This window comes from Prunus dulcis, chromosome 3 (genome assembly GCF_902201215.1).
Source record: "Prunus dulcis chromosome 3, ALMONDv2, whole genome shotgun sequence".
In the NCBI taxonomy this organism is placed as follows: domain Eukaryota; kingdom Viridiplantae; phylum Streptophyta; class Magnoliopsida; order Rosales; family Rosaceae; genus Prunus; species Prunus dulcis.
The window spans coordinates 1,493,196-1,506,159 of NC_047652.1; the positions used below are offsets into that span (position 1 = coordinate 1,493,196).

Consider the following 12,964-nt stretch of genomic DNA (forward strand, 5'->3'; position numbering starts at 1 on the left):
ACATCCAATATTGCTGTCGACAGGCCTTTAACTTTTGAATGAACTTGGTAAGTTAGATTCACCTATATTTTGGGGCAAGCATGCACATTTTACTTTTTACTGATTTAATCCCAACTTGTAAACTACTGATCTTATATAAACCTAGTGGGTCAAATGCAATGACTGGTGAGATAATCTACATCAGTAAAAGAGTAACACCAACGCACATTAGGAAAAGAGATCAAAGTGGAACTATTAGCTCTCTATATTAACATAAAACCTATACATCAAAGTGGAACTATTAGCTCTCTATATTAACATAAAACCTATACAGCTGCCAAGAAAAGAATATACATATCAAGCCTTACATCAATTCATGGAAGGCTTTCAAAACAATATAAACTAAGCTGCACCCATTATAGGAAAAGCTGATGGCTTTTGGCACCCAGTGGTTGGGATCACAGGGGTTGAATCTCTAGGGGACATGAGGGCCAAAGGAAGAATCTGTTGCTCCATCTCCTCTGCCTCTTCAGAGCTCCAACTTCCAAGTGGTATGAAACTACCATAATCAAGAACACAGTGCTCAGAAGATAACACTGAAGAAACTTCCTTCATTGGTTCAACTTTAACCTGTCCAATCTCATCAAGTTTCGTCACAAAGGGGTGGTGCAATAGCTTAGCTGTTGTGAGTCTCTCTGAGGGGTTCCTCATAAAGCAATTCTTTAAGAAATCTTTCGCCTCTTCTGCTAACCCACCAGGAATGTTAGGAACTCCAGAAGCAATCTGAGGCTTTAGGTCATGAAGTTTCAAGCCGGCTTTTGCATCCCATGGATGCCTCCCAGTGAGCATCTTCAGCACAACACAGCCCAATGCCCAAATATCAGAAGGCTTCTCCTGAATTCTATCGAGCACAGTTTCAGGAGATAAGTACATTGGAGTGCCTCTACAAGAACGCTTGCTCACAGCCCTCTTTGCCAGTCCCAAGTCCCCAATTTTGGGCACAAAACCAGAACCAGAGGTCACAAGTAAGATGTTTTCAGGCTTCAAATCACAGTGCACAAAACCCATTTCATGAATGTACTGAACCCCTTTCAAAATAGACTCTGTATATTTCCTCACTTGTAATTCACAAAGCCCAGAGCCCCCAGATTGCTTTATCAAATCCCCCACTGTTCCTCCATCAGCATACTCCAAGAAGACGTTGTATACCAAATTATGACCAAACCCAGCCGTCACATCTTCTCCATAACAGTTGATAACAAAAGGGCTGCTACGAAGCGTTTGAAGAAGTGACTTTTCCATCATCAACTCAAGCGATTCAACCATCAATGCCGATTTCACCGCCATGATCGCCGGAAAACCCTCGCTACCCAATTTGGGTTTTTTCACAGAGGCCAAATAAACCGACCCAAATCCGCCTTGGCCGAGCTTCCGCCCTCGAACCCACGAGCCACACCCAGTAAGTAAAAAACTCTTCTCCAAAAGCCCTTGTTCGTCTTCCTTCTGGGTTTCTCTTTTCCTCTTCAAAGAACCCATTATTTTTTGTACTTTGTAAAAACAAAAATTGAAGCTTCTGACTCTGGGTCTGATAGAAACAAATTAACTGAGAAAACGATCAAATGGGTAAGAGAAAAAGAGACGAAGCAGAGAAGTGGGTGATCAACGAAGGAGACGATATCATTGAAACAGAGAAGAGTGATCGAAGCGAACGTTTTAGGGTTTTCTATCAGCGTAACTTTGAAGCGGTGATTGAAGCACGTGATTTTGGAGAAAACGATCAAATTGAAATGGGTAAGAGAAAAAGAGACGAAACAGAGAAAGTGGGTGATCAACGAAGACGACGATATCGTTGATACGGAGAAGAGAGATCGAAACAAACGTAACGTTTTAGGGTTTTCTCTCTGCTCAATTTTGACTCGGCGAAAGTTTTTGTGAGGGTTCTTGAAATCTGAGTTTGCTTTTTCCTGGTGGCGTTGGGTTTCCTCTTTCTATTATATAGAGAGAGAGCATAGGAGGAGGTAACGGTCATATTTTCTTTCGCGGCCTTTCCTTGCGCTCTAATTAACAAATCTAATTAAAAAGATTCTCTCAACAAAAAAATCAAATAAAAAGATTTTATTTGTGAAATGTAATAAATGACTGACTGCTACCAATTTGAAATCTTAGGCCACTCTTAGCTGGAAACATCATGGCCGTTGGTTTAATATTATCTAACCTGCTGAAAGCATAATCTCGTTTTTTATTTTATTTTATTGTCTCTTTTATTAAATGACTGAGCTTAGTTTATTTACACCCACATTTTATTATGACAAACACAAAAAATGATTTTCCATTTTATATTTTCTTTCACTCCTTATTAATCTCTCTTTCATTTTTTATGTGTGACGGTAACACCACGTGACATGTTGATGTGAATTGTGTTCTCATATTAACTTCTTAATTTATTGTATTGAGAATGACAACATAATAGGATAAAGTTGAATTTGTTATTTCCATCCCTATCTCATTTTCTTTCCTAAACGAACTCATCAAGGTAAAATAGTCATAGTAAATTTTAAGGAATAATTTCCATTTTAGAAGAAAAAAATTTAATAAAAAAAATACCAAAAGTGTTCTGATTTGACCAAAAAAATAGTAATTGTCATACTTACACACGACCTTCTAACCATGGTGTCAACCAACATGATTATGTTGATCACTTTATGTTCAATTAAAAAAAAATCAAACAATTAACAATCAATGAGGATATAATAGAAATTTTTTATGAGGATATATGGGTGTGGTGAGAAACAGAACTGGGTGCAAATAGAAGTATCCGTAAAGAAATCTCAAGCCAACAAGTTCTTTAGAAGAAGAAAAGGTGCAAGCTATAAACACTAATCTTATCAAGCCTATTGCAGAATCTGTCTGCATTAGCCACTGTCTGATTTGCCACTTGCCTTTGTTTTTCATTGATACAAAGTCTTTCAATATTTGAATACATTCATGGAAATTTTCCTTTTTGGCCTGACTTGTATCTTTGTTTTAAACGTCACACATATGACATATATAACTTTCCTAGAATCTGTCTGCTCCTGAAACAGGATTATGCTTGTTTTGCCTTTATATCTTAGCTGAGAACAGTGCATGTTTGTCTCGATTTCTGAGGAGAACGAAAGATCTAGCCGAGGAAGATGCTGCAGAGCAGGATACTATGTAGCTTATGTTTTCTGTAACCTCCATGTACAATGAATCTCTGTATATTTTTGTGCGGTTGTATTTCGGGCTGGCTACTCCTAGTTTCTGTGTACACACAACTTCGTGCCTGACCCTTCTTGGGGTGGTACAATTTTGTTAACCAAGAGATACAATTTTATGGTACAAATGGTTGAATAATTGACACCATTCCTGAATAAATGCTGGTCTTTAGTTTTTACTACAACCTTGTGGGTTTACTGCACACAAAATTGATCAAGAAAATGATGGTCAAAAGCCATAGCTAGGAATCTGTTACAAATTTCCTTTGAGCTGACATTGTTGATTAGAATTATTACTGACTGGAAATGACAAAGGCAAAGATGGGAAAAATGAAAGTCCAAGGAAAAACCATGCTTCTTCAACAGTGCTCTAATTTACCACGAACAACGGGAACTTTCGAAAATGAAAATGTAGTTTGGGAAATAAAGAAGAGAAGTCCATCTTGTTGTCCCTGTGTTTATTAAGGGAAAAATATAAGAATTCAATATTACTGCCTATAAGTTAGAATGACCTGAATTTTGGGGCAAGCAATGAACATTTTTACTTGATTTAATCCCAGCTTGGAAACTACTAGTCGTATATAAACCTAGTGGATCAAATGCAAAGTACAAACATGAGTAAGACAAGAAGAAACTTGAAAAATGAACCAAGAGAAAGAAATCAAAGTGGAACTAGCTCTCTATTAATAATGAAATCAGTACAGCCACCAAGAAAAGAATATACAGAATGATGAGGTATCATACTAATCCATGAAAATGCTTTAAGCTGCACCAGTTATACCAAAATTTGATGGCTTTCGGCAAACAGTGGTTGGAAGAATCACAGGTTTTGAGTCCCTAGGGTACAGGACTGCCAAGGGAAGAATCTCCTCTGCATCCCCAGGTTTTGAACCTTCTGCCTTTTCACAATTCTCAGAGGATGGCACTGCAGAGACTTGCTTCTTTAATGGCTCAACTTTGACCTCTCCAAGCCCATCAAGTTTGGTCACAAAAGGGTGATTCAATAGCTTAGCAGCTTCCAACCTCTCAGAAGGGTTCCTCACAAAGCACTTTCGCAAGAAATCTTTAGCATCTTCTGATAGCCAGCCAGGAACAGTGGGAACTTTTGAAGCAATCAGAAGCTGTAGGTCTTGAAGTGTCGCACCGGCTTCCAAATCCCACGGCCACCTCCCTGTTAACATCTCGAGCACAACACAACCCAAGGCCCAAATATCAGAAGGCTTCTCCTGATTTCCATAAAGCACGGCTTCTGGTGACAAATATATTGCAGTGCCTTGACAAGCAGGTTCCTTGCGACTCTTTTTTTTATAAACAGCAAACTTTGCCAGTCCGAAGTCCCCAATTTTGGGCACAAAATCACCATTACTGTTACTCACAAGCAATATGTTTTCAGGCTTCAGATCACAGTGGACACAGCCCCTTACATGAATGTACTGAAGCCCTTTCAGAAGACACCCTGTATACTTTCTTACTTGGGGCTCAAGCAACCCGCAACCCCTGGATTTCTTTATCAAATCCTTCATTGTTCCTCCATCAGCATACTCCATGAACACATTGTATGTACATTTATTTTCAGCATCAGCGGTCATATCTGATCCATAACAGTCGATAACAAAAGGGCAATCGCCAAAAATTTTAAGAAGTGTCCTTTCCATGAGCAGCTCAGGCGATTTAGAGACCCGTCCTGATTTCACAGCCATAATCGCCGGCAAATCCTCGCTACCCAACTTGGGTTTTTTCGCAGTGGCCAAATAAACCGACCCGAATCCGCCTTTGCCGAGCATCCGCCCTCGAACCCACTCACACTCAGGAATTGACAAACTCCTCTCTTTCTGTACAAGCCCCGGTTCGTCTTCCTTTTGGGTTTCTCTTTTCCTCTTCAATGAACCCATTGTTCTTGTAGTTTGTGAAAACAAAATGAAAGCTTTTGGCTTCTGGGTTTTGACAAAAACAAAGGGACAGACAGAGAAAACGATCAACTGGGTAAAGAGCAAAAGAGCAAAAGAGCAAAAGAGATGAAGTGGTTGATGTTGAAGAAACAGAGAAGTGGCTGATCCACGAAGAAGACGATATAAGAGAAATTGAAACAAGCAAAGCGTTTAGGGTTTTATATTGCATAAATTTGACGCGTTGATTGAAAGCTCGTGACTTTGTGTGAGGGTTTATGAAATCTGATTTTCCTTTTTCCTGGTGGAGTTGGGTTTCCTTTTTCCATTATATAGAGATAAGGGTTGAAGGCGGTGAGCCTCTAACGGTCATATTTTCGTTTCCCGGCCTTTCCTTGCGCCCCAATTAACAATCTTTTAAAAGATTTTTTAATTGTTGTTATTATTTTATTTTGTGAAATCTTGGCGTTAATCTTATGCCACTGTTAGCTGGAAACATAATGGCCGTTCATCTGGACCGCTGAAGGCATACTTTTTGTTTATTAGACCTTGCTTTTTTAACTTTCTCTTTTATTAAATGGCTGAGTTTAGTGTCACATTTTATTACAACACACACACCAAAACAAAAACAAAAACAAAAAAACAAAAAATAGTTTTATTTCTAAATTTTAATTTTTGGACAGAGAATTTTTTTTTTTTTCCTCATTCCTTAACCTCTCTTTATTTTTTATATATGACGGTAACACCACGTGATATGTTGACATGAATTATGTTATCATATTAACTTCTTAATTTATTGTAGTGAGAATGACAATGTGATAGGATAAAGTTAAATTTGTTATTTCCATCCTTATCTCATTTTATTTCCTAAACGAGACCTCGTCAAGGTAAATAGTCCTAGTACATTTTAAAGAATAATTTCCATTTTAGAAGAAAAAATATTTTTAAAAAAATACACGAAGTGTTCTGATTTGACAAAAAATAGTAATTGTCATACTTACACACGACTTTCTAACCACGGTGTGAACCACCATGATTATGTTCACTTTATTTTAGCTAAAAAGAAATCAAACAATTAACAATCAATGAGGACAGAATGGGAAGGTTAGGAAATTTTTGTGAGGGTATATGGGTGTTGTGAGAAAAAGAAACTGGGTGCAATTTGAAGTATCCGTACAGAAACATCCAGCCGACAAGTTCTTTAGAAGAAGAAAAAGTGCAAGCTATGAACACTAATCTTTATCAAGCCTATTGCTGATTGGCAAAATTTCCATAAACTCTTCACCTCACAAGCAGTTCAGTACGCATAAAAATTTAAAAAGACCTGAAATTTGATTTTTTCTTTTTTACTTTTGATTGGTATGAATTTGAAGATATAAAAGGAAAAATAATCTTAAGGACACAAATATATCATTTATCAGTACATGTTCTTTGTCTGGCACATAATTGAAGCTCAACTGCCAGTTGGTCAAAACTTAACATTAGCGCAAGGGCTTTGGAGAAAGAAAAAAAGAGAACATGGGGAAACCAACCCCAAATGAAAAGAATCGAAAAATCAAAATAAACACTTATACTAAAGGGAGTCAAGATCCAATTTCCAACCAAACTAGGCCTGTGTAAAATAACCTAGACGACACTTCAACGAATTAGTCGACACCTCCCACCTGGTAATTTAGACCAGTAGAGATCTCCATGTAAGTTTTAACTATGATCCTAAGTGAAATCTTGCTTGAGTTTGTTATAACTTATAAGGAATTCCTCTGAACAAGCAATATGTCCTTCCAAGCTTCATAAAACATCCAGGTGATGCCAGAGGATGGCATGACCTTTAAACAGCTTGCCCCCCACCCTCTGTAGAGTCCCAGCAAACCTTCTTCTCGAATGACTTCTGAGAGTGCCGCTGCCATGTGAGGTGGGCACTTACCTTGCAAAGCTCCAACCATCAGCCGTTTCCTGGCCACCTCCAACGGAAAGCTGATTGTGCTAGCCGTAAAACCTAGAGAATCCACATGAACAAGTGATCAGGTTATGATACTATAATCAGTCAACAATATGTCCATCCAATTATTCTGATGCCAAAGACCAACGAGAGAATAAAAATATTGGACAATAAAGCCAGGTTTCAAAGTTCCCCATAACAGTTACAGAATTGACAGGTAATATTGTTCTCTCTTGTGCTTCCCTAAGTTTTGCAGTTATTTTCTTCCTTTCACTTTTTTTAATGTCTAAGAGGTGGAAGACCAGACAGTCATCAGAGAATTTATTCAGTGAAATACAACTTCATTGTCGAATAGTGGACAGATAGCCCGACAACAAATCAAAAGAACTTCTTCTATACTTCTAATTAGTAATTACATGCAATTAAACAGATGGTTGTATCAGACCTTTATTTAAACAACCTTTCTAAGAAGATGCATGTCATTGTTTTGTAAATCTGATAAATAAAAAGTCATGATGTTGCTAGATAAAAATTAAAAAACAAAAAACAAATAGGAAAGTGATTCAGTAACCTGCATGAATTCAAACATATTTAGATTCTTTTAGCAAATCGGTCCGAAATAGGAGTTACCATCCATAATGTCCATAAACTAATCAATCTTTAAACAAGATTTTAAAGGTTTTTTTTTTTTTAAAATAAAAAAAATGGAGACGGACAATGGGTTCAAATTATCTTTTCAATTTAATTTACGCAACAGAGACCAAATTTTCACCTGCAAGAGCTCCAACCAGTAGCATCTCTGGACGGTTAAGTGACTCTTTATTCTTTGCTTGGCAGTAGGATTTCTTCATTTTTTCATACATGAAATAGTAACAAGTACTGTACGGAAGCATCCCAATCAGTGTAGGTGAAAGACCAGAATAGCATGCACCAATCCCACCCTCCTTATAAATCTTGCTGATTGCAATGCTTAAACTAGGATACGCCTCAGGAGACACAGTCAACCGATCCTGTTGTAAGAAATTAGAAGAAAGAAACAATAACTACCCAAGCAAAAGTGACATACCATGAATGAATCTACAGTTCGTCACTGAAATCTTATACATAGAAATAAAATCCAAAAATATATAAAATGTTAAAACCACAGTATGTATTTCCATGAGAACAAACGAAAAGCACATATATAAATGAAACAGGGAAGATAAGACGGGTGACATAGCCATCAGACACGATGAAGCAGAGCAGCAGAAAAGCAGAAAGCAACTTTATAATGATTGAGAGGAAAATGAACTTCTTAGTATCCATAAAAAACAAAAGAACTTTCTGGCTGGACTAAATTTCTATCCTCATAAAGTTTACCCATGATATAAATACCTTCAGTACTTCAAGGGGATGACACACAAGTGTGCTAACAACTCCGGCAGCAGCACCAGCCACAGCAACAGGAGAAATCCAGGAGATAGAGAGGTTCAAGCTTACAGGGCCAATTTGCACCTTATGGGATTCAGCCTGCTTCCATTTCTCTTGTGTTGAGGTCATTGCTCGCTTAACACACTCAAATGTTGCAAACTCAATTGCTTGGGTAGGGATTATGCGAATCATATTGACTGCATTTCCAGCCCACAGTCCTTGCCAACCCTGCTTCTCAATGACCTCTAAGAAACTGCCAGAAATGTGTCTAGATCCGACACCAACTACCATTCTAGTCCTGCACATATCACATCCAACAGATTGGGAATCATGTATCAACACTTAAAGAATAGTCGTCAAGAGTTACATAGTACTTAAAATCCTTTTCTACTGAATTCTGCAAAATTTTACATGACTGCTAAAAGATGTTTGATTAAAGCCGAACAATCTAACAAATAAATGAAAGAAAACAACCAAATGTGGAGGATTATCCACTGTGCAAAAGAATTTGTTCACAGTTAATACAAGGTGCCTCAGAGATCCTCATATAAACTTAGTTTAAGCACTACAATATGAACTTAGCACAACTGCATACAAAATCTCTTCCATGATTAGACATTCAGACTTAAAACAAGTCCATCTCCATCACAATCTCAAGACCTTGTGGCTTTACTGAAGATAAGGTTAAAACATGGGGAACTATTTGTGTGTCCAACACAACTAAGCTAGGCTGCTCAACAAGCCATCTCTGGGAATCAATTACCAATATCCTTTGGCCTGAGATTGTTGATTTCAATTAATGTTGACTCGAAATGAAAAAGGCAAGGATGTGAACATATATATAGTGCTCTATTAACAAGGAAAGCTATATAAAGACAATATTGTTGTCTTCAGGTCTTTAATTGTTGAATCAACATAAGAAGTTGCATTGACCATTAATTTTGGGTAATTATGCACTTCTTCACTTACAGATTTACTCCAGCATGTAAACTAATATGCTTATATAAACATAATGTATCAAATGCAATTACTAGTGAGATAATTTTAAAGAGTTGGTAAAACAGCAAAACTAACCTGATGGTCTCAAGAGGAGCAAGAACAGCTTTGGTCATTGCCCCTGCTAAAGCTCCACTAAGGAACTCTCTAACTTCTCTTGTCCTTGAGAATTCCTGAAGCACATCAAGGCACACTTTTTGTGATACCAATGAGAAAATAGCATGTTACTTTTCTTTTGGCCTCCAAAAATACGCCCAAACTACCCAGAGATAACAATGTCCAAATTTAATGTGAGTAACTGATCCCAAAACTTCCATCTTTTTAGTATTTGAACTTTTCAAAAAAAGGGTTTTCATTTTCAGTAAAGCTCTCCTTTTTACTTCGTTTTTGCTTATCCAAATCCCAGAAACAAAGCAGGGACATAACAATAAAACATATAAAAAAAACCTCACTTTTATTGCATGTCCCATTTGCTTCAGGCATCCAGACAGAGATTGAGAGCTTGAAAGGAAATGGGATAATTTTCCTTAATGGGTTTTTGTTTTTCGTTTTTCCTCCTCCATTTTCATTACTTTTATGCCACTTTATCAGCAACCAAACAGACCAATAATGAAAAACAAAACAAAACAAAACCTTTCCCTTCAAAATGATAATAAAAGAAACAAAAAATTGGGGGACTTACTCTGATGGGTTGGATGAGGTCAGGGAGTTGAAACCGGAGCTCGAATTTTGGGTGGGATTCCTTCTCAAGCTCAAGCTCTTTGGGAAGTATGGCCATACTGTACACATCCCCAAATACCCCACTGTACTTCTTCTCCTTCTTCAGAGACTGTGATTCAAATGCCATGCTTTTCCTTATCAGTATCATAAAAATAAAACCCCCAAAAGATAAAAATATTCAATCAAATGCAGTTATTAGTACTGAAAAAAATAAAAAAATAAAACACTCCCAGAAAATATGCAAGACTTTTCTTGGTAGAATCTTATAACATAAAGTTTGCCATCTTTGATAATGTATAAAATACAGAGAGAGAGAGAGAGAGAGAGAGAGAGAGAGAGAGAGAGAGAGAGAGGGAGGGGTTTGGAATTGACATGCCTGAGAGAGGGAGAGGGAGTGGGGTTTTGGGGACATTGATTTTGAGAGAGATTTTTCTGGGAGTTTTTGGTTTTTTGCTGCCTTTTGAGACTGAGTCTTCGCTCTTGATGTTTTTGTGAAACGTTTTTGTTGTTTTTGTCCTTAGGGTTGGGTTGAGTTGAGTTGGGTTGGGTTTTCTCTTGTGCTTTGCTTTCCCATTTGCATTGCAATGCAAAGCTGCCCTCGGTTTTGACTTTGAGACCCGCCACAAAAATGGAGAGACAAATATACACGAAGAATAATGGTTTGGGTAATTGAATCCAAAAAGAAATATGCTAAAGTCACTGCATTTGGTACACAATATCGAATTGAATTGAATTGTTATTTAAGGAGATTTATTCAATATTAAATTCCATAGAAGAATATTATCTGTAATATGATATTACCAAATTGAATTGTTTAAATAATTTTATATTTTGTTTTGGTATCCCATATGACAATTGAATTATGTTAGAATTTCGGATAACCCCAAATACCGAATTTATATTTGGGATTAAAACTCCGACCTAAATTTAAATCTCAAAATTTAGTACCTTGAATATAGGGTTTACGTCTACAACAGAATTCAAGTATCAAGAGGACACGTCGAGGTTAAGAGTTTGGTTTTATAATATGGAGTTTCAAGTCTGGAATTTAGGATTTATTTTGACTCAATCCAAATTCAACTAAACTACAATACATGTGTTATATAAATCAAGGACTAGAACGAACAAATAACACATGTTTACTTTCTTGTTATAGCTACTATATACATGTATATGAAAAGATTTAAAATAATATTGTTATTAACAACAAGAATTGCTTAATATGTAAAAGAATCTATATAAAAGGAAAATTCTCCAAAACTTGTTGAATAATGTGACGTACCAAATCAGAACAAAAAAAATCTAGACTTTTGGGTCAAATTCAGATGTCCAAGACCCATGTTCTATCCGCACCTTTTATCTTTATAAGCCGTGGATACTTCAATAGATGACTTTGGGACCATCCACAAAAAGCCAGTATAGATGGAGAAGAAAGTATCAACTTATTGCTATCATCCAAAAAGTTTCAATTCCCACTTGTTCAATGTGATTTCCTGACTCCATCTCTTTTCATCATTTATATTCGTTTTGTTTGTTTATGTAAAATGTTAGGTTTGAAAATGAAGAGGAGATTGGGAAAGACGGTTGATTTCTCCCTAAATAATAACCATGCCCCAATTTCCTTTTTAGGTATATTTTATGTTTCATGTCAATTCACTGCATGGTTGATCTAATTCAAGGCTGGACAATGCTAGTCCATTCCAAATTTGCAATTTGGTTGGATTTCCAAAATTGTAATTTGGTGGATATTCATTTTCAAAATAGCTTTCTTAAAAAGAAGAAAATTTTACGTGACAGTATTGAGTGACATTGAAATCCAACTAAAAAATGATATGTCTTTCAAAAATAAAGCTGATAAACAAATTCAAATACATGCCATTCTTTAATTGGATTGTTCTACCACTCAAGCAACAACCCCATTGAAGTTATGTGAGATTCAAGACTATATAGGACTCAAATTGTCCAAGTCTTGTTTTATACATAAAAAAGAAGAAGATAGTTTGGCTTCTTACATGTAATGAGCATTTCCTCATTCATTATAAGCCAATCACAATTTGACATGCATATATAATTTTTTAAAAATTTTTAATAAGTCATTTTAATATATGTCAATTTGTGATTTGCAAAAATAAGGAGTCTTAAAGAAAACATTCTAATTTAGCACAGTAGCACACTTCTTTAGTTCTAAGATAAGGTTTTAGTTCTTAACCGTTGGATCAAACTAATAAATATAATATAACTATAAATTAATTTGATCCAACAATTAAGAGATAGGGAATCGTCTTAGAGCCTTCACTACAGAATTCTTTCACTTCTTTAAGAGCATTTCCAGCAGCTAAGGCTGGACTCGGGCTAGGGGGAGAGGGGGGGTTAGGGCCAAAAAGTGGTTTCCAGCAACAAAAGCAGGCCCGGGCAGGAGGTGGGGGCCACCAGACTAGGCTGGCCTGAGGTGGAGTTCAGCCTGAGCGTGAGCTCAAGGGCTGGGTGATGTCATCGCTGACGCTAGCCTGGAGTCAGCCTTTGCGGTTTGAATTTTTTTTACCGTTGCACGCGCCAATGTTAAAAAAAATTGCACGCTTACACTACAGTAGCCGCCAACGGCTAGCTTCCATGTGTCGGCATCTAGGCTTTTAGATTTGATTTTTTCCTCTAATCCAACGACAACCAATTTTTGTGCAATAATTTTTTTTTTAAAATCGAATTTAAAAACAAAAAAATACTAATTTTTTTCTTTCTATAAATACCAAGCAATACATATGAATTTTGAAATTTATCTGAAATTTGAAACTGAAAATCTT

The 12,964-nt window shown here is 36.7% G+C and overlaps 3 protein-coding genes across 4 annotated transcripts; all 3 read right to left on the bottom strand.

Moving 5' to 3' along the window:
- Positions 1 to 246: 246 nt before the first annotated feature.
- LOC117623471 (mitogen-activated protein kinase kinase kinase 17-like) lies at positions 247 to 1,921 on the bottom strand. The gene has a single exon (XM_034354464.1). It carries the CDS (start codon positions 1,513 to 1,515, stop codon positions 382 to 384), a length of 1,134 nt encoding a protein of 377 aa, XP_034210355.1. The 5' UTR covers positions 1,516 to 1,921; the 3' UTR covers positions 247 to 381.
- Positions 1,922 to 3,976: 2,055 nt separating this feature from the next.
- On the bottom strand, positions 3,977 to 5,107 carry LOC117620879 (mitogen-activated protein kinase kinase kinase 17-like). Its single transcript, XM_034351119.1, has one exon. The coding sequence runs from the start codon at positions 5,105 to 5,107 to the stop codon at positions 3,977 to 3,979; it is 1,131 nt and encodes a 376-aa protein (XP_034207010.1).
- Positions 5,108 to 6,473: 1,366 nt separating this feature from the next.
- LOC117623504 (probable mitochondrial adenine nucleotide transporter BTL1) lies at positions 6,474 to 10,753 on the bottom strand. 2 transcript variants are annotated; one of them, XM_034354514.1, is made up of 6 exons: positions 10,543 to 10,753; positions 10,129 to 10,275; positions 9,525 to 9,619; positions 8,415 to 8,748; positions 7,813 to 8,050; positions 6,474 to 7,097 (listed from the first exon to the last, which is right to left on the bottom strand). In XM_034354514.1, the coding sequence occupies exons 1-6, from the start codon at positions 10,576 to 10,578 to the stop codon at positions 6,847 to 6,849; spliced, it is 1,101 nt and encodes a 366-aa protein (XP_034210405.1). In that variant the 5' UTR covers positions 10,579 to 10,753; the 3' UTR covers positions 6,474 to 6,846. The 2 variants fall into 2 exon arrangements, with proteins under 2 accessions (XP_034210405.1, XP_034210404.1); XM_034354513.1 differs by lacking the exon at positions 10,543 to 10,753 and having other exon boundaries at positions 10,129 to 10,524.
- Positions 10,754 to 12,964: the final 2,211 nt, after the last annotated feature.

Excerpts from the sequence above, each read along its gene's own strand:
- LOC117623471 (XM_034354464.1), bottom strand. The coding sequence starts at position 1,515 with ATGGGTTCTTTGAAGAGGAAAAGAGAAACCCAGAAGGAAGACGAACAA.
- LOC117620879 (XM_034351119.1), bottom strand. The coding sequence starts at position 5,107 with ATGGGTTCATTGAAGAGGAAAAGAGAAACCCAAAAGGAAGACGAACCG.
- LOC117623504 (XM_034354513.1), bottom strand. The coding sequence starts at position 10,314 with ATGATACTGATAAGGAAAAGCATGGCATTTGAATCACAGTCTCTGAAG. Across the intron at positions 8,749-9,524 it reads GCTCCTCTTGAGACCATCAG|GACTAGAATGGTAGTTGGTG; the intron begins GTTAGTTTTGCT and ends TGATATGTGCAG. Across the intron at positions 8,051-8,414 it reads ATCCCCTTGAAGTACTGAAG|GATCGGTTGACTGTGTCTCC; the intron begins GTATTTATATCA and ends TTCTTACAACAG.